Genomic DNA, 26,596 nt, shown 5'->3' on the forward strand with positions numbered 1-26,596 from the left:
CCGTTACTACCTTTTTTTCCCGTTACTACCGCTTTGCTACCCGCGGCTTTTGACTATCTATTCCAATATAGTGTGTGATTGCGATTCTGATAATTTATGAGAGGAATCATCTCGACGAATAATCATTACACAGAAAAATGACGCAGAAAGTACCCATAGATCAAGAAAATACATTTTGTTTTAAGTTACGCAACCGAGATATGTAAACGTCATTCTGATATTGTCGCAACAAAGAATTACAAGTTAACGAACCATAAGCAAGTGCTACACGTATCGTAATAGACAATAACAACAAACTTAGTAAATTACAGCACATATTAACAAGGCCGGCAGATCAAAATAACCAGACGGTCACAATTAGCCTCGAGGACAGTCAGTTAATCCACTGCGGTGTGTCTCCAAATATTATCATTGTTCTGGCGCCCCAAACCCCTAAAACGATTATTGCCTTTTAAACGCAAATATATTAGTCATGTGAAGCATTCATATGCACTGAAAATGAGTTCGGTACATTGCTCCGGCCACTGTACATAATGCCTTTTTGTGGCCATTCATCCTAAAACGCAAGTGCTCACCTGTGCCAGACATGCCCCTTCAAATTGATATGTGGGGTTTAACGTCCCAAAACCACCATTTGATTATGAGAGACGCCGTAGTGGAGGGCTCCGGAAATTTCGTCCACCTGGGGTTCTTTAACGTGCACCCAAATCTGAGCACACGGGCCTACAACATTTCCGCCTCCATCGGAAATGCAGCCGCCGCAGCCGGGATACGAACCCGCGACCTGCAGGTCAGCAGCCGAGTACCTTAGGCACTAGACCACCGCGAAGTAGGGGCTATATATACCCCACTCTTACTTCTTACTAGATGCATACGTAAAAAATAGTGAACTTCGCTCGCTCTCCCGCGCGCTGATGCTGGTCACAGTGTAGCAGGGTTACGAACATTGAACAATGTAAGATCCCGGATAGAATCTGCACGTGTTTCAATGAGGTTAATCGGCCAGCGGTTCCAAGCATTCCAAACAGATACGACTCTTGACGTGTGGCCACTCACAATTACATCCCCTGATGTCTTGAGGCACGTCACTTGTTCTTTGAAAGGTCTCAGGTTGCGAATGTGATAGGAAAGCTTTGAAACAACCCTTGTGCTGTACCAACACTTATATTACACATAACCAGTCAACCTGTACATGTCGAGATTCATCCTTTGGACATGAATCATCGAGCAGTTCATACAGCACGTCATGGTGGATTTCTGACTTGCATATCATTCTCCAATTGGTAAGGTCGTGTTGCAGTACACCTGAGCCAGCCACCACTTGCACACCCGCTTGTACCTGATGAGACTCGCGCCATCTACTAATGCCGAGATGGGCAGCAGAACCTCGTTTGGCACAACATCCATGGTTGCTTGTACTGTCATCACGTTTCGGCGTGATCACCTGCTGGCGTCTGAAATAACCTAGCAGTAATGAATAGATGCGGAGTCTACAAGCGAAAATTAAAAGTTGAGCTCGTTTGCGCCTAAGTTGAGCAAGTGTTGAAATCGTCAGCATCGGCGCGCCGGAGAGCGAGCAAGCGTAAAAAATAGTGAACTTCTATGGTCTACGTATTCTTCGCATTCATGGCACACCCCGTTTCTTAAGCGAATTTGTCTAGTTGTAAGACATTGATTAGGCAACATTAACCGTGGAGAAATAATATGCCAAAATGCATGACCTGCTTAGTATCGGTTACTACTTTTTTTCCCTTTAAACCTTTAAAGGTTACTACCAATGGGTCGTAACGGCTAGGGTAGTAACAGTTACTAACTGCTGGTAGTAACAGCAGAGGTAGTAACTGTTACCACCCTCACCGTTACTAACTACGCTTACTACCAGGGTTGTAACATATGTGACAAACCATTACTACCCCAAAGTTAGAAAGTACTACCACCTTTTTTCTAAGAGTGTAGGGCATAATAAAGATATGTATAAATACATTGTACACTATACTAGTTGAGTTACATGTATAAAGCGAATATTCTGTCGCGCGCGTGTGCACGTGTGTGCGTTTTTAGATGTTAGCAGAACGTGCAAAGGTTCCACAGAAATATTATTCTCTGGCTTCTTAGCACACGCACGAAGAGTCACATAGTATAATATGCTTGAACGTGGCCTATCACACCTGGAACTGTGTCTGGATATATTTCTATTAAAACGAGCATCTGCCTATTGAAAATTGTCGTATGTCATCGACTCCGGCGAGGTCTGTTCCGGCGGGCCCAAGTATGACCACCGCTTGAGCATTAATCCCGTCGCCGAGCCAACTTAAAACACTCACGGCCGAGATTCCTGTCCAAAATCTCACAGAGTTTTAAGTCTTGAGAAACACCGCGACACGTTTTTCCGTATGCAGACGTTATTCATTGTAAAAGCGCCCAGCAATTATATTGCTATAGTAGCAGCGCTTGGTTTCTGTATCATGTCAGCGCGAAGCGACAAAAAAAAAAAAAAAAAAACGTTGAGTAAGTGGCAGGGCGGGGGTGCTGGACGAGCCCCCCTTGGTTACACCACTAGTACAGACCCACGGCTTAAGGAGCTTCGCCCCTTGAAAACGTTCCACATTCAAAACCGGCTGATTCGGTAGGGCTATGTGCATAAGTGGGCGCACGAGGGAGGCAGGTGGGGGGGGGGGGGAGGCCGCTTATTCTAGTCATTATAGTGGGGCACAAAATCCACCCCATACTTTTACTTAATCCGAAGGGATGGGGGCCTAAACTCTGTCTATAAGGGAGGGGGGGGGGACGCTGGGGAAAAACTCTCCCCCCACCCCCTTCATGAGATGTTTAATCCTGTGCACGCCTGTTTCTATAATGTGCGCTGCGTGACTTTGCGAAACTGTGATTGGAAACGAAAGCCAGCCCGAGCTCACGAGGCTTGCTCTCACGAGTCTTTTTAGAAGTCAGAAATAGCGTGAGATGAGGGAGAGAAGGAAAGAAACACTCAGCACAAGCGCCCATAACAAAACAAGTAGCTTTTTTTTTTTAATCGTTATGTATGCCTCTACTTCGCTTTGTCAGCTCTGGTGCCATGATCATCACGCCGACTGCAGCGCCAGTCTTTCCAGCGGTTGCGCCTGACTCCATTTCATACATCCATGCCCATGTCTGTAGTTCACTCTGTCGGAATTCGAAACTACATAGCAAAGTGAACACGTTCGCGAGCAGGTACAAGTGTTTGTGTTGGGATACATTCCGTTGGGGCAGCAGAAGAGAAGGCCAACAGAGAACGTCAGCACGATTACTTTTCCAGGTGTGATTACTTTGTCTACTACCATCTGTTTGCTTCTGTGAACTCGCGACTTCTAATCAAATCGCTGTCGCGGCCGTGTCGCTGTTTGTGCTCCTGATGTGTGAAGCTTCAACCGATGGGTCGAATTGGAGATGACACTTTAATACTACTTTTCTGTTTACTTTAGAACGTGGTGCGTGTCTAATAACCTTAATTTAGGCTTTATTCCCTCCTGTTGAGTGATGCAAAAGCTGTCTAGACCCAGGCCAGTTTGATTGAAACTGTCTTGGCCCAGGCCAGTTTCATTAAAACATAGAAAGAAATGCGTTTGGTAGAGACATGTCTGGATGAAAAAAAAAAGCTTGACAATACGTTTTCAATACAGTGCATGAATTTGCCTCATTAGAGATTGTGATGTCTGCAATGTTTTGTGTCTTATAGTGGCGTTGTTAAAGGGGCGAAATTCATCACCTCCCCACCCCATAATTTTTAACATTCATACGCACCAATACGAACACACGCACGCTAACATACCTAGAGGGAAGTCGTGATACGATACCCCTGATATGATTTTCTGGTCGCGTCAATATTTGCTGGTGCCTGCAAGCGACCTTATTCGTAGGTGCATGCGTTTTCGTACAGAGGCGCTGCCAGAAATTTGTATGTGGTGGGTTGAACCGTGTATATTCCTTACGTAGTTTCGCTTGTATGTACGCATGTAAAATTGAAAAAAAAAATGCGGAAGGGTAGAGACCCCATTTTCCAGGGCGCTTAATTGTTGACCACGCATCACCAACTGGCATTTTTCACATTACTTGAGGGTCCTTTTCACGAAGATCTGAAAAAGAAGAAAAAATAATTATAAAACAAAAACGTGGCCGTTCACAGAGTAGGCATTGTAAGCGACGTCTTTAAAAATAATAAACGCTGCAAAAAAAAAAACTAAATTGATTGTTTCAAAAAAAAAAAAAAATGCGCCGCCCGGGAATCGAACCCGGGTCGCAAGAATGGGAATCTTGCATGATACCACTACACCAGCGGCGCTGTTGTTCAAAGAAATTCTTATTGTCTATATGTTCCTAAATGTAATACCAAAAATGCATGTTTTCCAAAAGCATTTTTAGAGAATGCAACGAAAAACAACGCAAGGAAAAGAAACCGGAGCCAGCTGTTTTATGCCGAATGATCTGACGTGTTTTATACCGTACGCTTTCGAGAAACAAAGATGGTCAAAATAACCGAAGCTATGTCAAGCGGATGGGAAGGTGCCGCCATCTAACAGAACATGTAAAAAGCATCACGACCTAGGTTACGCCCCCTGCGTCCTGCGTGGCGCTCGTCGCAACCATGACCTACTACACTCCTGACCTGCCCAGAGAGCACCTCTTCCAGCGCCCACGTTCTAGTTCATACCTTCTGCCGCTAGGGCCGTCACCTACGAGCGGCGTGGCGCTAGGCAGCACCTGTTCGCTGACGTCACCTTCACTCTTTGTAGTCAAATTTTAACCAACAAAGCACTCGTAGTGCGAATTTATGATCCACAATTTAGAAATATCCAGAAATAATAATACTAAAAGACATTCAGAATTTTTTTTGCAATAAAATGCACGCGACAACGCATAGGCTGTCCAAAATCATGTAAATCCACGGGTTTCCACGTTTGTCAACCAGTGTGCTATAAATTCTTAAGCGCACTGAACAGCTTACTTGACCAGCAATGTATGGGAAGAAATAGTCACATATATGCCGACAGTTCACCACAGAAAGCAGGCATTCTTATACCAGCGCCTACAAAACAACCGTAAAGAAGCAGACGAACAGGTTATAGGTAGCGCCACCTACGGCGAGCGATTGAACGAGAGCGGGGACACGCGCTCCCATAGGAACCCCGCTATCTGAACAGGTCAGGAGTGTAGTAGGTCATGGTCGCAACAGCTGGCCCAACAGCCTGCTGAGTGAGTATGGAGGCTGCCGCTGCAGCTTGCACTCTTGACGGCGTGTCACCCGAAAACGGCGAAACTCGTCAACTCTTGGAGGAACTGGCTGCTGACTACAGTCAGTTCTTTAAGGTGGACATTAGCAATGACAAGCGCATACTGGATGAAGGCATCGACGAGCTGCTGGCGCGGCTAGACGAGTTCACCGGCCTCATCAATACAGTACGTAGCGATGACACTCTCTGTTTGACACACACGCTTCCGGACATCTGCGAGAAAAGCAAAGGTTTGGAACAAGTGTACAACCGAATCGACGCCCTGGAGCAGTTCGTCGGTGTGGTTCGTGAAAGCGTGGACGCGATGGAGGAGAAGGTGACTGAGGCCGAGAACGCCTTCGGTGGCAGCACGGTCATGAAGTTCCTTTCGAGTCTTCCGTCTCCGTTGTTTGCCAAGAAACCCGCTCCGCAGTACAAGAAGCAGCTGCGCTACGAGGAGCCTGAAATATTTCGCTGCTCGGACTATCTTTCAACCGTGTCGGCGGACGATCCGTTGCCGACGAGCGCGTCAAATTTCTCCCTCGAGACATCTGCGAGTGACCGCAGCGTTGAAGATGACCGCACACCTTTTAGTCCAGCCGACTAGCTGAACTAACAATTTTCTCCAGGCTCGGGGTACACGTCGCATCTAACGAAGACACTGTGTTGCTTGCAGTGACGCTTTGACTACGTGTGTAATATAGTGCACGGTAGGGCCGTTTCCAGATGTGACCGAGGGCTCGGAGAATAATTTATTCAGTGTAAAATATTAAACTACGCTTGATAGCCTGATCTTCGCTGATTGCTCTTTGTGTGGGACGTATCCGCTGTAAGACTACGCTCCATGGAATGTTTCCAGAGACCGTAGTAAAACAAACCACTACACTTACTGCTACAACTCGCGTTGCTTGTCACGTAAGTTGTGTCGTTATGTGGCAGAGCATTCTGCGTTTGGTGTGAAAGTAACAACGGCGCGAAGTGGGAAAGCTGCCAGGATAAATGCGGTTTTTTCTTTTTCCCCCGCTTCGTATTGCAAGCAATGCACTAAATCTACAAATACTATACATACAAACGTGGAAAAAGGAAATTTGATTTGCTTAAGTACCCAATAATCCGCCGTTCGTCTGTGTCGCCCGGCTAGCTCAGTCGGTAGAGCATGAGACTCTTAATCTCAGGGTCGTGGGTTCGAGCCCCACGTTGGGCGCAATTTTTTTTTTTATTATGAAGCACATTCTCGAAAGTGCGCGACAGAACATATGCGCCTCAGTTCAAAGTCGTAATCGCTGACGGACCACATTTTTCACATTCCATACAGTAAACCAGATGCTCAAGCTCGGTTGACAGGTTTGTATGTATAGCAACAAAATACATAATTGCATTTAGTCATTTTAGACTGTGGTTGCCATAGTTTTGTAACACAACCTAATTTGACAGCGCTTCGTTAGCTTTGTCTTCATACCACGCACTGCAGGCAAGGCCGTTTCGTGAAAGCGCAGCTCGCGCGGTTCGGCAATCTTTGAGTGTGGAAGCACGGTCGCTCGATTTCTGACGTGTTTGCAACTACCGTTGTCAGAAAGAAAGGGGAGCTGGCACCCGAGTGCGCCGCATCCCAGAGTTCATGTCACTCATCAACCCCGCATCATCCAGAGAACGGGTCCTTTTTTCTGTTTTGGGTGAACGGCCCTTGCCGAAACAGTGCCGCATCCACCTGGCTCACGAAGCGCCGAGTACACGCGACACATGCCGAGAGTTCCTCAACCCTACTAAAAACAGTCGCGATGTTTCTGATTTTGGATTGATAATGTGGACCACCTATCGGCGATCCAGCTAGAGAAATAACGGCAGAGATCGCTAACAGATCACCATGCTCCGTATCCGAACCCTCGACGTAACAATGCAAGTTCAGAATACGTGATCTAACAAGGCCCTACAATATGCTCAGGTTACTGTGCGAAGGTAACATTTTTTTATTGCGGAAAAAACGCAGAAAATTAGATTCTTATAACAGTCATATGTGACCTAGCATACACATTTGGACACTTATATAAAAATTTTGCAACTGTTATTATTAAGCTTATTTTCTTTGTATAAATTGTACACGATGAAGATTATCCGCTTCGGCTGGCGCGTCTTCGTTCAAGCTGTTGATAAAATACAAATGGCAATACAAAGTCGCGTTGCGGAGGACAAAAATAGTTATTTTCATTCCTTCCTTTAAAACGATACCATGGTCAAAGCGAGGCCATAAAATTAAATGAAAGTAAATTGTAAACAGCGTTTGCAGTAACAACCTCTGTGATTTTTGCCATACGCGCCCTTCTCAAAGGCCATTGTGTTCCGCCATCAGGCGAGTTGCATAGATACCAGCAACACTGTGAAAAAAAAAAAAAAACCCCAAATTGTTCAAGCATCTCTGGATTGTGCATGTAGTGCATGAAAACAAATTTAAACAAAAAAAAACGCAAGAACGCCATGCTCGTGTAAGTGAAAAAAAAGTATATGAACGCGGATAGACGTTTCATTTCAATGTGAACGTTTTGCTTAACCAGGTGGTATCATACCGGCCAAATGCACAGAACTACAGTGTTGTTGTTGTTAGTGGTTTATGAGGAAAAGGAAGAAGGCACCTAATTTCTGTCTGCCTACAGGCGACACGGCGCAGTGCCTGAACTACAGTGGCTTCAATGTACTAGAGTTCTAGTCATAGAGGAAGGAATGGTAGGAGAGGGCATGGCCAGCTGGCGCGCTACGTGAATAGTGTGGCGGAAATGACATCATGGCGTCATATTCACAGGGCACAATGGCGGTGTTGCTATGGTTACGTGTTGCGCAGTGGAGCTGGTCTAGCAGTGAGCGGCTGCGGCTGGCGGCGGCATGTGTGCCTTCCCAGGTCTCGTGCTGAGCCGTGGTGGACAATATCTGTGCTCTGCGCCGCGTTATTAGTTACGCAGTGTTCTCCTGGCAGTTACTGTACTCTTAGTAACGTTTACAAATGCTTTTGTCCATCACGGGGTTTCAACAGTGCGTAGAACGAGTGCATATCCATGTGTCGTGCGGCGGATGAAGCAATTAGTGTTCAGCGAAGTTGCGTTGGGCACCATGACGAAGCGGAACGACGACGAACGCCTTGCAGGTCAGTGACGTTTGGGCAGTGCTCCTGCTTGTGACAACGGACGACGCTGTTGAGCCAAGGAAGACGATGACGACCATGTGCACACGCGTAGTTTCGTGTTGTATGTGTACAGTGACAACTTGTATGTGCGTGTTAAAACACCTTTTCTGTTCCGCTTCGTATACTCTCCCCCAGCATTGCATGTGTTCTCAACGTAACAGCAACCGCGTTCAAGTGTCACTTGCACCGTGCTCAAAGTCACGACGGTCGCAGAATGCTGACGCAGGTGAGTTTCACGCGGAACACGGACACAGTGGCCGGACGCTGCGTCGGCCGCCTGAGGAATGCAACCGTAGAAGGCGCACGACCGATCGTGTTGTCTGTACAGTTGCTGAATTAATGACGTGAAAACGCTTGCCGCTGCCAGTGCATCTAGCGCGCGTTCTCTTGTTCTTTCTTCGTTGTCGGTGAGCTGTTACTCGCTGTTAATACTTGGACGAAATGATTTCGCCGAAGGTGTCGCGCTGGTCCGGAGTGTCTAGCCCCGTTTCATTGGTTTCGGATCGTCACGACACGCGCGCTGCGCAGCTCACGGCCGGAGAGAGGGTCGTGCGCTCTGCTTTACATTCGGATGTAAACAAGAGAGGAGAATTTGCCCACTCAATATGGCCAACTTCTGGCTTCATCACGGTTTCACAACGAGTGACGTCAGGGCCTCTCCTACACTTCCTTCCTCCGTAGTTCTAGTACACTGTGCGGTGGCTGCAGCCTGCAAGGCTGCAGGAGGAGCAGTGTGATCAGGGAGCCGCCGCCTGTGTGCGCTGCGGTGATTCATGGCTTAGGGGGCGCGCGCACCCGCCTTCTGGCTCTGGGCCTAGGTGTTCTGTGGCCTTACCTTCTTACGTCGGCGCCGCGGGTATTTTAACAATTTCGTGTTAGTGCTCTTAGTTTATGATTGCGCTAGGACTTTTCACGAAAGATGTCGCTTACTTTCTCAACGATTTTTTTGTGAGCCCAGTGTAACTCTCCCTTGGCCTTTTCTTTATGGTTGCATGCACTACGACTAACTTGTACAGCGCCATTGCACAAACTGTTTCCTTAGTATTTGCTAAACATGTTAATTTTGGTGCAAAGCTAGAACATGAAAGAAAAAGACGAAGAAAGAGACAGAGGAGTGCCACTATGTTTAGCAAAATTGGGCTCTAACTCACATGAGAACAAGTTCTTGAGTTTTTTAAAATTTTTTTGCAGATTTCTTTCGTGTTTGTTACCTAAAGCGATACGTACCCTACAATGCCTGGCTCTTGCTTATAAATATGAATGCAAATTAACAAGCTATACTTATTCATCTTGACAAAAGCCTCACTTATTTTTGCCACAAATTTATTCTGGAGAAAAAAATGCGCCAACAGTGAACATTCGACAAATGTTTAATAGCTTTCTTTGCATTCCTAATGAACGTTGTTATAAAAAAGCTAATAAAAAAAAGCTTGTTTCTCTTGATCTGGGCTCCTCTAGTGTTGTTCTTCAAAGCTTCAAGTACTTCCTGTTTTCTCTTAATTGCTGACATTCACCTTTTGTTTAATGACTCAGCGTAAATACAATAAAAGATGTCACTTTTAACTCGGTTATTCGAACTGACGCACTGGTTGCAGCACAACCCTGTGTGTTTTTATGGGAGAAAACTCCCAATAATTCGAACAAATGGGTATTCTAGAAGGTTAATTCATAATGAGAAATAATTTCGTTTATGATTCTACAAAGATGCCAATGGTTTAGCATGGCAATGCAATTTTTTTCCCACAGGGTTTGCAGAATACAGTCACTCCTTTTCTAGTCCGGCATGGCGAGTCTACCGTCGAATAAACACACTCCTGAATCTCTTCTTTTTGACATGGCTGAGAAGGGCAACACAGGAGCAAATAGCCGGAGCGCTAATACGCCAGGTGGGTTTTTTTGGTTCATATTAACTTGGTCTAACTGTAGAGGGTCGATTTCTCTTCTGTCTGTTAACACCTTAAAGGGCCCTTGACTAGGTTTGATGATTTTGAACAGGCAAGAGGAATGCATGCACTGGGTGCTCACAATTTCATCTGCCAAGATTTGCAATGCTACACGCCTCCGGGAAGAGGTGTCGGACTGATTGCTGCTTGCCCTTCATCTCATTGGTGCGTGCCAAAACATGGTGGAGGTGACGTACAAGAAATCCTCCTGTGTATGTCAAAGTAGTACATCACACTGCAAGAATTATTTGGGGCGACGTGTGTAATTTGTGCAATACATCGTCCGAATAGGAGTATGAAGGTTGACGAAATATTAAAACGTACAAACACAATAAATGCACATTAGTTTTTTAGCTTCATATCGAGTAAGATATGGGACTAAGTTGCCTCCATTTTTTTTTTTTTTTTCATTCGAGTTCTCGCGGTTCTCACATCATGCCAGTCCCAGCATTCAAAAGGCTTGGCATGTTTTGGTGCATTGCCTCTTAGAGCAGTTAGAGTGGTGCGACGCTGCGTATTGTGGTTAGGATACATGATCCATGGCAGCATCTCCAAACATGTGCGCATAGAAAGATTCATCCCGCAGAAACAGGCAATACAATAGAGAGAACGTCAAAACACCACAACATCGCTTGTGTGCACGACTTGTCATGGGCATGTCATGCAAATGCGTCCTTGCTTGCGCATTTCATGTGTATGCCTCTGCGTTGTGTGATCTGGCTCCGATTTGCTCCAATATTGGAAAGGGCAGGGAAGGAATTTGGCTTGCAAAATCTATTGCGAGCAAGTGGCAAAGGTTTGAAGCTCACCTTCTCGCATCATGCTTTTATGGCTTGTAATGAACCAATTAAAAAGTTCTAAAGGTACAGGCTTTTTGTTGGGCACACAACAACTTCTAGCGCCTAAGTAAAATTTCTAATCTGATTAACAAAACAAAACCACATGGACATCTTTTATATATATATATATATATATATATATATATATATATATATATATATATATATCCTCTACTTTCTTCTGATGACACTTCACGGTTTTGCATTTATTCTTCATCATTCGGCTGCTGAACAGAAGCATCTCTTGTTTCCTATGCATGTGAGATGCTGGGGAGAAGCAGACGACGCGACGCGGATGAATACATGTGTAAAGGGAAATCAGCGTTCCTATTGACGAAGAAGCCCTGTAGCCTTCACGGTGAAGAAAGGAACTTATGAGATGGACTATTGGTTGCACCCTATAGAGTTTTGAAAGCTCACTTCATTCATTCATTCATTCATTCATTGATACTGTAAGCCCTTTTTGGGGGCTATAACAGGAATGGAAAGAAATTACATTTAAACAGAAATGTGCATAAGAGAAACGCAAAAAAAGAAGAATTGTTACTGGAACGCTTATCATTTCACAGCACGTATCGAAATACATATGAAAACCATTATAATTGCAAGCTCATCACTGAAACAAGGAAAAAAAGCATCGCTGCTGAAACACATATTGAAGTTGAACCCCTTTATAAGAGACACTGATCAAAGAGACAAATGGGTGTAAGGGACACCAGAGTGCCTAGAGTGAAATACGGGTTGATAAGAAAATGCAGACGAAGTCCCTTGCTTAAGAGATACATCTCATACAAAAGACAAGAATTGTTGCCTAGAGCATGCCTCTTATAAAGAAGTTTAACTGTATAGAACTTATCAAAACGCATAATATTTATCATAGTTAAATTGCAAGGCACATAATTCACACGTGACATGGCATCACAATCTTAATGCACGGAATCGGAGTACACTATAAAGTTTATGCCCAGAGGTGGTGACATTTTGCCTGGTCACTTTTGCCTAGTAATATAAATGTCTGCCTGAAACTGTACTCTAAAGGTAAAGCTTAAGTTTAAATAGCATTCCCCAATTTCGAAAATAGAAATTTAGGCATGAACGCCAAAAGTAGGCATTTATAGGCACTATAAAAACTATGGAAGCTCTTCTTAACCTCTTAACCTTGCATCACGATAGGAATGCAAGAAACAAAATAGGCATATTTGCCTATAATCCGGTCTGTAGTAATCACGCTTCCCCTTCTAGCCACTGTAACGGGACTGCTCATGCACAATGACAGCCGTTGGCTGTTTCCTGTAGAGCCACGGCCACGCCTGTGTAGAGCGCTCGAGCAGACAGTTTTCGCTCTGCAGGCCGAAACCTTGAGGCAGTTTCGGGCTCTGAAGTGGTGTATCAAGAGCATGCATGGCCTAGTTGTCAGGCTGACCGCGTCAGAGCCTGATACTGCCCCAAGGTTTCGCCCCGCAGAGCAAAAACCGGCTGTTCGCGTGCTCTGAACAGACGTGGTCGCGGCTGTACATACGTACAGAAAGCGCTGCAACAAATTCTTTTTTCCTACTGGTTTTTTCTTCGGCAGGATTACAGAGGGAGCCCTGCACTTTTCCAGTTCATTGACAGGTAACAAGAGTGGGCTGTTCAAGTGAGCGTGCTCATGCACAGTTACGCAGAGACACGTGTGTTGTGTGTGCCCAAATGATATCTTGCTTACTTTCCTGTACTCGGCTGCTCCTTATTCATAAGGGAACGAAGGCCTATGACAACATGTTCGTAGATTTGTGAGAAGTTGAAACATTGTTTTCAGAGCGAGTTTTTGTCTTTATAGTTTGTTTAGACATTTGTACGTGTGGTGCCTGTGGCTGTCTGTTACCTAATTCAAACCTCTCTGCACTGAGAATCAACGTAGGAAGAACTTAGCATCGCCTAGCTGAATCTTAGTATTTACCTAGCAGCAACCTAGAAACAACTTTTGTCACCTAGCTAGGTCGTAGACACGACCTAGAAGCAACCAGACTATAGTCTTCAGAGTTGCATAGTTTCGCTGTCTCAACCCTTGCACGGCTCAGCGCAAGCTACGCCAATTTTTTTCACTCTCTCTGGGCATGCAGAGATCCCTAAAGATATAATAAAGTAGATAGTTTATGGATAATCAGTTTTTGATGAGAATTATGCTGTAATGTGCAGTGGCATGGGAAGCTAGAGCACATCTTTTGTTTGGGGACCACTTGTTTTTAACTCTGGTGTCTCTGGGAACTGAACAATTTTTCTTCTCAATTGTATTTGGTGGCATTTTGTAATCTTGAAAGGAGGCAAGTGTGATTGTTTTCTGGACAAACACAGCTACCAGATTTTTTTTAATTCAGTATTGCGATCACTGATTGTTGATGCTCAATGACTTACCAAGTTAGTTGTTGCTTTATTTGCACGGTGACATTGCTGACTATGCAACTAATTACTCTCACACAAAGCATATTGAAAGTGGCAAAAGTAATTGAAAAATTGGAGCATTATGATATGCATTGAAATATAGGTGCAGTATTTGTTACTTATTATTACATCTCCACATAGGTTTGCCGCTCTGCACAAGCACACTGTACAAATATGCACCCAAATGTGCACAAAACTTCGAAAGGAGCATACAGTCGCCGACCGTTTATTCGGACTCAACAGGAACCGCCAAAACCTCCGAATAATCGGGAGTCCGAAAAAACGGATTCACTCGAAAAAAAGCACTTTTATAGGCCCTATCGCCCGAAACAACGGTCATGTCTGCACACACGCACGCTTCCGAGATGGTTTGCTTGGAAATAGCAAATTCAGACTTTAAACTGAGGTAGGCCGCCTTGTACCTGGCGAATTATATGCGCTTTCTTCGTCATCGTGAGCGTCTTGTAGCTCCCACGTTGGCCGCGCTTCTTCACTCCCGACGGCCCAGCAATGGGTGGCGTTGTAGCCATTTCAGCACGCCATAGAACACGCAAGAGAGCGAGAACACAGACAACAAGACGAATCAGGCCTAGCCGCAAAAGCAGCTGACTGACACTGCTGACAAAAGTCACAGCGAACAGACTCTGTAGGTGGCTTGGCTTGGCCGCTCGACTGGCTAAAAAAAAGCGTCGCCAAACATAGCCTCCGAGATTGGCATTGGCGATTTCTGCATGCATTTTGACACTGGCCAGACATTCATCCATAGCTAGTGCAGCATATCAGTGCTGGCAACCTAGCAAACTTATTGTTAACGACGCTCTCAGCGTGTAATGGGGTACGGCGACGCATCAGGTTAGTCAAACGGAGTCTGAATAACTAAATGGTGCACAGTGGGGCATCCGAATTTTGGGTCGTGAGTTTACATTAGGATCAATGGGGAGTGTGGCAGTGCCATGAAGATGTCCGAATAAACAAGCATGTCCGAATTTTCGGCGTCCGAATAAACGGTCGGCGACTGTATATGCTTTGGCATGTTGTTAATCTTTACTCCTTACAGTAACCTTTTTGGCACACAAGAAGACTCGGGAGATTCTGGAATCTTTCAACAGAGTAATCGAAACAGATAACACTGTAAGGTCAATTGAGCCCACCCTTGCATTAACTGAGAACTTGTGTGGCCAGCTGTTGTGCAACACTTTTTTCGTTGCTGTGTCTATAAGAGAAAACAATGTCAGGAAACTTCCTCATTTGGCACCTTCACAGCACCGTTCATGTTTTTAGTACGAAAGCTCCAGCATTTTTGGATGTGGTGACCGTGACGGGGCCGTTCAGCAAAACAAAGAAGGGCCGTCATGTTTTATTTCTGAATTGAGAAGCTTAAAAATAATGCCTAGGCATCATATTTCCAAGAGGGCCTGCTCCATCATCTGTACCTTCATGGTGCGAGTTCCTTGGTTGGGGACGTGCTGGGGGAAGCAAGGTGGGAGGCTGAAGGAAGTGAATGTGAGGCATTTATTTGTATAGCTACAAGGTATTTTGAGCCCTTATTTACACCGGCAAGCTAAGTTAGCTAGTGCACCTCAAGTGAAATTGCTGCGTGCATCTGCACTTTAAGCAAACGCATGTACTAAATCACTATTGGAGCATCTATACATTGTTCTCAGGGTATACTACATGTATAAGAATAGACTTGTGCATTACTCTCAGAATACACTCTCCAGCAAGTGACATGTTTCAAAACCTTGAGCTTCTCAATATTCCTTAGTGAACAAATGAAATGGGGGTGGTCATAACAGCCCGATCATATCGTCATCGAGGGCACACTTCAACAACGATGCCGACACTTTGAACGCCTGCCGAACCACACGACAGTAAGTGCTGCAGCTCAGAACACTGCCGTATGTGAAAGTTCCCTGCAACAAATGATTAGGGAAATACAGCGTGAGGAACTTCGCGCCCTCTGCGTTCCCCCTACCCAGCACCTCCACCAGTGTCACGACATCAAAACAGAGGTCTTACCGCAGAGATTGAGACACCAGAAGCAGGTCGGTTCTTTTAATAGAACGCGCAAGAGAGTTCTTCTTTTTCATCCATTTCATTGTCCTTCATGGCACATGCATAACTGCCATTGTATTTTTTTTTTTTGACAAGCACGTGACAATATAGACCATACATGTTGAAAATCTCTGTCTTCGAGTGACCGAAGATCTAGAAATGACCTTTCAGGGACAACAATACCTCATACAAATGTGTACGCTAGCCTTCAAAGGAAATGAGGCCAGTAAGCTCCTCTAGCAATGACTGAAGAAACGGCAATAGAAGTGCACCTTAACGATGCCTGTCTTTAAAATATCCAACAAATTATTTTCACAGCACTTAATAATTGGTGTCCAATATTTTGCTGGACAAGTTGGTTGAGGGTGATAAAATAAAAGCAGAGTCTAAATAAGGGACATGGAAAACACGAATACAGGACTTGCATTCCTTTGTTTTTTGTGCCCCGTATCTTTTGCACTCTGCTTTACTTTTATGACTTGCTATTGTTGATACTCTCTTACATGAATTCGCCGATTTGAATTCGCCTCCACCTCTTTCTACAATCCTTGTGGTGGACTTTGCATAAATATAATACAAAAATATTTTAATGCTGTGGCCTCAATGCGTGCAAACCCCAATGACTATGTCATATCTGGATGACATGTAGCCTCGAAAGAACAAATCGGTCATTTGCAGAGCTTGTAGCTTGCAAAAGAGTCATGCTATACAGTGGGAATGCTGCTCTTGTTAATTTGCTGCTGTTTTTTCACAGGAATACTGTTTCAATAACGCTGGCATCAACCTTCCAGTTAAAGTGTCAATGCTGAAGCCACAGCAGATACAGAATTAAGCAACTTGGTTTTTCTGTATGCTGTGCTTATGTCAATTGGGTTCCAAACTTCCACTAACTCCAGCATGACTGTGCGCTAGAAACATCCTTTCATCTCTGCTTGCCAAAGGCAATGAGTGCACGGTACACCTATCTGGCTAAAAGGAAGGCACGTGGCTCATAATGTGAGAAACTTGTTCGCGTGTTGTTCTGTGGTACTAAGTGTTTACCATAAAATGCCTGTCTGTTTTATTAAAGTGAAAGGCTGGGCTCATAAGTAAGAAGTCTTGCATGCAGCATTAATAGCATAAATTGTGCCAAAAGTTAAATGTGATGCTTGGCACATTCCACGGGTGATAGTTTAAGTTAAGCAAAGCTTAATGAAAAAAAAAAGCATGAACTCAAGTGAGTTAATTGCAGCAAAAGCATCCTAAAATAGTAATAAAGGGTATCAAAAGTATAGTCCAAAGGGTATCAAAAGAGAATTAAAGTAAATCAAATGGAATAAATGAAAAATAAAGGTGACCTAAACAAAATAAATGATAGATAAAGGTGAATTGAATGTGAATAACATGCAAACTAAGGTTAGTTAATCTTGTATCAGATTTGAATAGTGAGTAGAGCATTGCAGGAGTTTAAACTTTAAAGTAAATTAAAAGTGAACAAAATATTGCAAATTCAAAGCTAATCTACTTCTTTTCTCCAGAGATCTTGAAAAAAAACAAAAAAAAAACCTGTTTTCTAGATCCGTCCAAAGCAGTACCTAGTTGCCCTACAAGCACTTTCGGACTTCTTCTTTTCTCGAATAACTCACAAAACTCTAGTAACATTGTGCAAAGCCTGCCTTCATGTTCATAGTATGATTTCCATTTGTCAGGAGAATACACATTCCTTGGCAATATTGCAGCTGGCATATATATATATATATATATATATATATATATATATATATATATATATATATATATATATATATATATATATATATATATATATATATATATATGAGATTTAACAGACAATAATGCCAAGGAAAGTATAGGGGAAATATTAGACCGAATCGTAATGTAAATATGAAGAAAAGTGGGTGAAAAGATAACTTGCCGTGGGCAGGATCCGAACCTGCGACCTTCGAATGACGCGTGCGATGCTCTACCACTGAGCTACCATGACAGCTATCCCCCCCAGCCACTTTAAAGGGTTTATATATGAATTAAACGTGGGACTTTAAAGGGTTTATATATGAATTAAACGTGGGAGTGTCAGTCAGCACCACCAGTAGCCATGGCGGCGAGTGTGGCACATTCTTTTGAGCCTGTTTGGCGTCACGTAGCACGTGAACTTGTTACGAGTGGGCAGCTGACCAATAGTACCTCGTATACAACCTAAAGGCACAAAGTCTGCCAGTACGAGACCCTTGTTAACGAATAAGGAAAGAAGTGTATACCTAAGACAACAGCAAGTTATCTTTTCACCCACTTTTCTTCATATTTACATTACAACTCGGTCTAATATTTCCCCTATACTTTCCTTGGCATTATTTGGTGTTAGATCTCATTAATATTGTGTAAAAACACGGAAAAATGAGCCCTTAGATATACACTTCTTTCATATATATATATATATATATATATATATATATATATATATATATATATATATATATATATATATATTGAAAAAGGGTTTATTGGCGACTGTTGCGATGGTGGTCCTACGATGAAACACGATCGGGAAAGAGCAACGGTCAAGCAGATGCCGGCAATGATCAGCACGAGCCGAGCGAGCGAAGCCCAGGACCCAGTACCCAAGCGGAGGCGATATTGCTTGCCAACGATGCGTTTTCTTCTTCACAATTTTCCCCTGCCGAAAAAGAGCCATCCTGGCGACCTAAGAGTCTGGAGGCAGAGGGCGTTTTCCTCTTCACAATATATGTATATATATATATATATATATATAGGCAAAAGCAATCATGTATGAAACTACACCAACAGCACTGAACTAGCTCGTTTTTTGAAATACAAAGAGTAGATTTCAACATTACAAGCCTGTTCAACAGCAGTACCTACTAGGTGTTCACTTCTTTGGTTGCTGTTGCAGGCAGACCAGACACATGCGGTTACTTCTGAGCATTTGTGCATGTTTTGACTTTGCTGTTTCAGGTATAACCAACTGCTGCATGCTTGATGCCCTGAAGAAACGATACAAGTTGGCATCTACGTTCATCAATAGCACAGTTTGCGTGGGGCAGCCACATCGCAGTGCAGTAGCACATCTTAGTCAACCGCATGACATGAAGAAATTTTATTACTACACGCATGGGCCTGGCCCATTGTATGGTCAGCCCAGGCACGTGCGCATCCTTGGTAACTGTTGGGGATAGTATCATGGTCATTGCTTATACAGGTACGTATCGTGCACCTTGTTAAATACATACTTTCTGGGCATGGTTAGTTATGAGACATATAGCATTCAATTGAAAACAATGTTGATAGCAATCTTGGAAGGTTTCAAAATGCTGGCAGTCTTCAGCAGTAAGCTTGATACCTTCAGCTATAAAATATGCAAGAAAATGTAAGAAGGATACTAATATTAGTTAATTTAATGCCTTAAAAACCTCAATGAGGGGTTTTACACGAGTTACAATACAATACACATAGTTAACAGTTATTAATACACATAGTCAAATAGTGAGCATATATGTGTAGCTAAATGTTAACATAGAATATACATCAGTAATACACAGATGATGTCTCCTGTACATTTACTGAACTGCCCCGCCACGGTGGTCTAGTGGCTAAGGTACTCGGCTGCTGACCCGCAGGTCGCGGGTTCGAATCCCTGCTGTGGCGGCTGCATTTCCGATGGAGGCAGAAATGTTGTAGGCCCGTGTACTCAGATTTGGGTGCGCGTTAAAGAACCCCAGGTGGTCAAAATTTCCGGAGCCCTTCACTACGGCGTCTCTCATAATCAAATGGTGGTTTTGGGACGTTAAACCCCACATATCAATCACATTTACTGAACTGGGCAAGGCTGGATTGGTGCACAATATGCACCTAATGAGTCCACACTTCAATGATCAGTCCATTGGGCTCAGTAGAGCAAATTCGCAGGAAGAACTTCTCACAAACTAAAATAAACAGCTGTAAGAGAAACTCAATGAAACTCGAACTGAAACGAAGCAGTCACCAGCATTTTTTCAGGGTTTTATAATTGTCAAAAATGCTCATCTTTTATTTTTCTGAAGTCTCATGCTCTGCACAGTGTCTATATTTATCTCCAAGTGAATGTACATCAAACCGCTTGCTGTCTGAATTCAGAGGGCTAACATGCAACGAGGAACACTTTATGCTGATTGATATTAATTTAATCTAAAAGATCATGTTGTCATCATTTATGTGCTAACTTTATCAATCATGCTTAGCAAAAAATTGTGAACATCCACAACTGCAAGAAAAGACGCAACTACACATTTATTGAAATATGTTTGTGTTAAGATTTCAGTTACATCAAGTTCCATTACACCTACCTCTAAGTAGTTTCGACAAGCCAGTCTATCTATATGTGGCTCTTCTTTGTCACAGTAAGTGTTAACTGACAGTGATACCCCTAACTTTTCATAATTAGATGTTTGGCCCAAATTGGTAAACAAAAGATAATTTGACAAAAATAAAACAAGCTTGACATACTATAAAAAAAAATTAAAGTGTGAAAGTGCCTGGATGTTAATCTCTATCCTCAATACGTTTGCTGGATGGAGCCATAACATCAAGAATGACAGGATTTGTAGTACATGTGTAAGGCTCCTACTAAATTTTTTTACATGTAAACTGTGATTACTTGAGAGTGCTACGGTTACAGATCATATTTTGGAATTATGCTAGCTTTGGTTTTTAATAACAGATGTAGCATGTATTGTTATTTCACATTCGACATAGTTAAGTCAAATCACAGGGCTTCTCAGCAATTCTTAGAAACTTAGAAATCTTGAAATCGTACCCCTGAGCTTTTGCAACTTGGTTAAAGTAAACTTATCTTTTAGTAGTACAGTTGAACTCACTTATTACGAGAAAACAAAAAATTAAATCTGCAGAACTTAATAACCCTTCAGATTCACAGTAGGATTCATCGTGGAGCTGTGTGGCATTGTGGCCCATTTGAAGTTATTGGCTTGTCCATACAACCTGCTGTCCCCTTTTTTGTTTTTTTCATTTTGCAAGCAGTTTATAGCAAATCTTGGTCATAACAAAGAAATTTTCGTGGCATCTGAGTATTGTTAGGAGTGGGTACGACTGTAGCCTTGTTATATTTGTAGTTTTATGCTGTGAGAGCTGGATTTTATTTGACATAATTTTCGAGATTTCTTCAAGCATGTGATATTATTGCCACAGATGCACAGTTAGTCACCAGGCATGACCTCAACGTGCCATGGCTGTCATATCTGTATGTTGTGCCCTTATTTCCCAACAGTCCTATATTATCTATGCAACAGAACAACCATTCCTTTTCTCCTGTAGGCCTTATAGTAAACATTTTAAGGTAAATGTTGGCTATGGCCTAGAGTAAATTAAAAAAAAAAACATGCTGCACATACAAGCTATGAATCGGTGGTAACTGGTGAGCAGGTAAATTCATTTAAAAAAGAAAACGTGTTAAATAAAGGAAGGTTTGCTTACAGTTCTTCCATAGAAAAGCTATGTTTGCGTCGTTCTACTTTTCAGCATTTTGCCCGATTGATTGTCATTCATTTTTATTATTCATTTGGCATGATTTGATATTACATGCAGTACAAGCAGGGTGAAATAATACAAAACTATGATAACTATAAGTACTTGGGTCCTCATCATAAGACAGTGAAAAATGTGGCATAATGACATGAAAAAGAAAGAAGCAGTATGTTGAACTCGCATCCAAATAATAAATGAAACATCCAAGGACACACTTCGTAAACACACAGATTAATGAAAACTTGTTAGTGTCACATGCATGGAATCATATGTGTGTCGACAAGCAGGGCAGTCACTTTGAAGGGCCCAAAGAACAGCTTTTTGTTGAAAAGCAACAATTATATTGCATGACACAACGGTTGTGTGCTGCGCAAAAAGTTAGCCAAATGGCAATTTATTCAAGTTTAAGTTCAGAGGAATTGATTTTTTTATTATGAGCGATTTATTGTGCTTTTCTTGACAGTTTTGAATGAAGTCGCATTTGATAGTGACAACGCAGTAAATATGTCATATATTGTGGACAGCCTTTGTATTGACTGAAAGCTATTAAAAAATCCATCAGTGGCAGTGTTTGTGCCGACTCATCATCTGACTATAAGATGCCAATTGTGGACCTAGTGAGGGCCTCGTAAGTTGGAATAGCACTCGCTAACTAATCCATGCTGTTACTTAAAAAAAAGCTAACATTGTTGCCTTTGTAATTTCACTGGCACTTCGACGGACCCATGAAACAGTGGTGCAAGAAGCAAAAGCTAAACTTTCTTATCATGTGAAGCGCTCAGGGCCAGAGTAGGTATACCCATTAGTGTACTAGGCGAGCACACTTCTTAACCTACATCAACAGGATATGTGCAGGGTTGAAGGGGTGCCCACAGGGGTCTGGTCTCCTCTTTACTTTTTCAGGATGGGCTGGCCCCTTTCAGCTATAGTGAACTACTGCACAACAGCACCCACTCGACAAGCGCTGTAGTTGAATTTTTTTTGGCAGTAGTTCCTTATGCTCGGAAACTGCAAGTCTCAAAATTTTTGAATAATTTAATTGCTATAGTTGGTTTGATGAAGACAAAAGCAGAAAAACAGGCATCCTCACACTATTGAATGCATTTCCTCGAAACAGTACGCATGACGGGTCACGACCCTGTTCGACAATATTCTTCTTGGCACAACACGCTGTTTCATGAGGTACCTGAGCACTAGGCTCTATGCTAGTGGATGAGTAAAGGCTCACCTTGGTATCTCTGCGTTACAAGTAAATTTTCATTCATTTAATTTTGCTTTACGACAGCACATGCATTTTGTGGACTTTTTTTAGTTAAGTAGGCCTAAAAATGAAACAGCGTTGTCTTGCCTGATGTTCTCAATGCAGCAAGTAAACCAATGCCCTGCATTACAGCTTGGTTATTTTTTTTTTTTTTTTTTGAGCTCACATAACTCTGATCCTAACCATTCTGAATTAGTACTTATTTATAAAGCCTTTCAGACTTGTTAACTTTACAGTGCTTGAGACAGCTCCCTTCACTGTGCGGTATATGTGTCTTTGTGCGCGTGTGTTCACTTGTGCGTGTTACCGCTCTGAGAGCTCTGCCTCCATGAAGAGTGGCTGTAAGCCCTGGAATGTGTAAAAAATGCATACCTAGTTTCAAAAACTCAGTTGACCTACAAAGCTATTATTCAATTTGCCCTTGCAAAGCTGACCTGTACCTGCTATCAGAAAGGGGCAGGTCAGCAAAGATGCTCATGGCGTGAGTGGGTGTGGACTCAACTTTGGAGTGTGAGCCAATTAAGTGACTTAGGTCTGTATTCACAAAGTAACCACATCCTTAGCTTGAGTTTTTCTTATTGGTTTTGAGCCTTTACTGCATTTGATAAAAAAACTAGGCCAGTATTGATGAGGCAATCTTGTTATCTTTTACCTTCGTACCATTTTCGTGCTCTTATAGCACATGTAGAGTGTGCAGAAACATAAGGAAAGCGTAAAAGGTAAGGTCGAGGTTCGTTTGTGAATACAGGCCTTAATGTGCTAATAAAAATAACCATGAACATTAGAGTTTATAAGTATGTGTGCGTACAAGTAATAAGTGGAGCAAATATGCGAACAAATGTGATAGCGTGAATAGTATTAGTGAATACATCTTGCGGAAATAATGGTGAGTGAGTATTGGCGAGTGTAAGTGCTCCTTCTGTCAACCTATCATGCATTCCTATGTTATGGGACGAAAGAATGGATTTGTTTATTCACGAATTGTTTTCTCACCGTACTTGCAGATTGAAACGCACCATCAAGTCATTCAGTATTAAAGCTGGCGTATGCAATTCTTCGAGACAGCTGTGTCATGGTGCTACAAACATGACTGCTATAGGTATTGTTCAGTTTTATGTAGGTGTCCGAGCAAAAATTATGTCGATATTAGACTAACTGAATACGATGAGAATGAAAGTACTACATGAATTACTTAGCATTGCATGGGACTGTAAATACAATGCAGCCATGTGTGTTTAATAATTTTGTTTCATTCCCTGGTATTAGCGATTCTATGTCACATATAGTTAATGACAGTGCATTAGTTGAGCTGAAATTTATTTGGCCTTGGCTTATGCACCATGCCATAAAGATTAAATGCCATTCATTCACTGTGCCTCGCAGGCACTCAGCTGATTGAGGCATTGACATTACACTCAGTTGCCGAATTGCAGGAATAATATGTGTGTGTGTGTGTGTGTGTGTGTGTGTGTGTGTGTGTGTGTGTGTGTGTGTGTGTGTGTGTGTGTGTGTGTGTGTGTGTGTGCGCGCGCGCGCGCGCGCGCGCGCATAGGACCCAGAAGAACATTACTGACAAAGGTATCAATGAACAACTGTTTTTAATTAGGCAAAGCCCGTCTTTTTCAAACATTCTTGCTCAATTAAAAAAAAATGCTCGCACACACACATACTCTCTCTCTCTGCGTTTACACCGGTCCTGCTTAATTCCCCCTTTCGTACGCTACACCATGGAGGCAGGAAAAATATCCTCCATGCGCCACACACGCGAGCTGTCATGCAGCAGCTGCGATCGGCACCGCAACTACGCGCTCTGAAGCGTTGCTCTGAAGTTTCCGCCAATCCGCGAGAGGTGGCAGCAGCAGTCGTAGGAAGCACGAGCAGAAAAGAAGGACTCGGCCGATGTCCGTGGCACTACGTACTGCCGCCACTTAATTTCAGAGATGCCAGGTGCCGGAAGGTAGGATTCTCCGTTAGAGGTGGGAGAAGGGGGCTATGAACAAGGCCTTTAGAAGGAACCTTCGCCCCCTTCCCTCTCCCCGGCTAGTGGGGTTGGTTCGTTATGAATGCAAGACTGAAAAAGAAGCGATGACGTGCTGCTGACAAGTAACGTTGCTGCTCACTGCGGCCTGCCTTTGGGCCCTCGCTTTTCGGGGGCAGCAGTGAAAAGCAATCAGTTTTTCAATGTAAAAGAAGGTGTGGGTTCGAGCTAGTTATTGAAACTCTATGATGATCTACTTCTTGCGTGAAATTTCTTGGACAACGAACGACAGCAGGAAACTGTGCGCGTCTGCTTCGCCCTTTGCCCAAGAAATTATGCACACGATGTAGCTGAGCAATATCGGAGGTCCCCCGCCACCGTTACCGTCAGAAACCGGTGTCGAATGACGGGGTGAGTCAAACCTGGAAAAGTTGTGGTGCAGACGTGGCGCACCCTTTTCAAGATGAGGGGCGTTGGGGTGGTGTGTTGGGACCCGGGCTTTTAATCTATGTTAAGCATAGATACCGTGCAGTCGAGTTCTCCAGTGTGACTGCAGCGCCAGATCGCAAGGCCTAGAGGAGAAGGAAAGCAGCAATGATACGAGATTGGTCAAAAAGGAACGCGATGTGCTCCCTTTATTTATTCCCTGCATGCGTGGCTGGATGGGGCCGTAGTACAATGTCAGTTAATTAGGAACAGGATAGTGCGAGAAACGCAGACTCTCTCTGGCTTGTGTACGGTGCCTGATGGAGATGGAAGCCAACTTGTTCAAGCATGAAATCAAAAGTGATGATCCCTGGGATAATAAAGCGCCGATATAATAATAATAATAACAATAATAATAATAATTGGGGGACCCTCTAGCTTCGCCTTAAGGAGTTGAACGCGATAGTGAAATCCGGCCCCTAGTGCACCCTGCTAAGTGCATACTTATTCATATGTTTTGTTGCATACACACGCACGCACACAGTAAATTGGACCAATGCGTGCTATTATCGCCAAATGGGCTGGTTTTCGTCGTGACATCTGTCCAACAAAATGCGTTAAAGGGACCCTGAAACACTTTTTCAAGTAGCCATGGAGCTTATTGCCTCACGAATTCAACGCCGCAAAGATTTTAAGATCTGTCCAGTGCGAGTGGAGTTACAAAGGTTTGTCGCATGCTGCAATGGCATTATCTCTTCTCTCGTCCCGACGAAAGCGCTGGAAGCTAAGCAGGGAGGGGTGACGGGGAAAGAAACTTCCACGCCTCTTGACCTTGAGCACCTTTTTTTTTTTCCAATGCGCGGCTTTTAGGGGCGAAGCTCCTTATGTAGCGGAGCTGGTACAAATGAAGCTAGCAAAACGGCTGCCAGCGCATCATGAGCGTGGCATGTAGACATGTTACATGACATGCATGTCATGATTTGCATGTTATGACAAGTCGAATATTTTTTTCATAGTCATGTTATGTCATACCAAGTTTGGTATCAATACCATTATCGGAACGACCAGGAGAGCTAAAAGTCGTAGGCGGCTAGATAGATAGATCCGCTCAATGTCGCCGAAGTTCGCTAAGAAACGCTTCGCATTTAAAATGGGCTCGGTGGAATACTTTCGATGACATCCGTCGAAGGGTGTACAATTCCAGAGGATTGATGCGGTACACTGACAGCAATCATTCGAAGACGACAGAGACGCCGCAGCGTCTGTCGCCGACGCAAGAGCTCGGAAAAACACGTCCGTTTGCGCTGTACGCTCAAGACTACTGGCCTGGTGATGTCACGCTGGCGCAGCTCTGCTACAAATGTAAACGTACATTTTCATATATATTTAATACAGTTGTATATTTGTAGTTTAAGAACAGATTATTTTAGTGAAATGCATGCGAGACTTCTTATTCATACTAGCCGCTGCTGTCACAACTTTGATATGCGACTGGTTACATTTAGAACTTTTATCAGCTTTGACCTCGTTTATGTCACAACTATTCGAAATGTTGGTCTATGTAGCTTATTTGATGTTTGAAAATTTCAATGCTGGCTACTTTCACAAAATATGAAAACGCTTACTTAGTGTTCAAAAACCGTCCATTTATTTTGATTCTTGCAATTTGTAGTGATACTTGTATGTGCAATATGTTTAATAGTAAATATTAAGGTAT

General features: G+C 43.2%; 2 protein-coding genes and 2 non-coding genes across 7 annotated transcripts; 3 read left to right on the plus strand and 1 right to left on the minus strand.

Annotated features, from left to right (window-relative positions):
- Window positions 1-3,141: 3,141 nt before the first annotated feature.
- Window positions 3,142-23,535, plus strand: LOC119178393 (uncharacterized). Of its 4 annotated transcripts, XM_075887943.1 has the most exons (4): window positions 7,925-8,644; window positions 10,165-10,304; window positions 18,650-18,893; window positions 23,480-23,535. In XM_075887943.1, the coding sequence occupies exons 2-3, from the start codon at window positions 10,202-10,204 to the stop codon at window positions 18,868-18,870; spliced, it is 324 nt and encodes a 107-aa protein (XP_075744058.1). In that variant the 5' UTR covers window positions 7,925-8,644; window positions 10,165-10,201; the 3' UTR covers window positions 18,871-18,893; window positions 23,480-23,535. The 4 variants fall into 4 exon arrangements, with proteins under 4 accessions (XP_075744069.1, XP_075744063.1, XP_075744058.1 ...); XM_075887954.1 differs by lacking the exon at window positions 7,925-8,644 and adding an exon at window positions 3,142-3,295 and having other exon boundaries at window positions 18,650-23,535; XM_075887948.1 differs by having other exon boundaries at window positions 7,923-8,379; window positions 18,650-23,535.
- Window positions 4,248-4,318, minus strand: TRNAG-CCC (transfer RNA glycine (anticodon CCC)). The gene has a single exon. It is a non-coding gene; the product is annotated as a tRNA-Gly (tRNA).
- LOC142766046 (biogenesis of lysosome-related organelles complex 1 subunit 4-like) lies at window positions 5,236-5,853 on the plus strand. Its single transcript, XM_075867866.1, has one exon. The coding sequence runs from the start codon at window positions 5,236-5,238 to the stop codon at window positions 5,851-5,853; it is 618 nt and encodes a 205-aa protein (XP_075723981.1).
- Window positions 6,378-6,450, plus strand: TRNAK-CUU (transfer RNA lysine (anticodon CUU)). Its single transcript has one exon. It is a non-coding gene; the product is annotated as a tRNA-Lys (tRNA).
- Window positions 23,536-26,596: the final 3,061 nt, after the last annotated feature.

Source organism: Rhipicephalus microplus, chromosome 1 (assembly GCF_043290135.1).
Source record: "Rhipicephalus microplus isolate Deutch F79 chromosome 1, USDA_Rmic, whole genome shotgun sequence".
Lineage (NCBI taxonomy): Eukaryota > Metazoa > Arthropoda > Arachnida > Ixodida > Ixodidae > Rhipicephalus > Rhipicephalus microplus.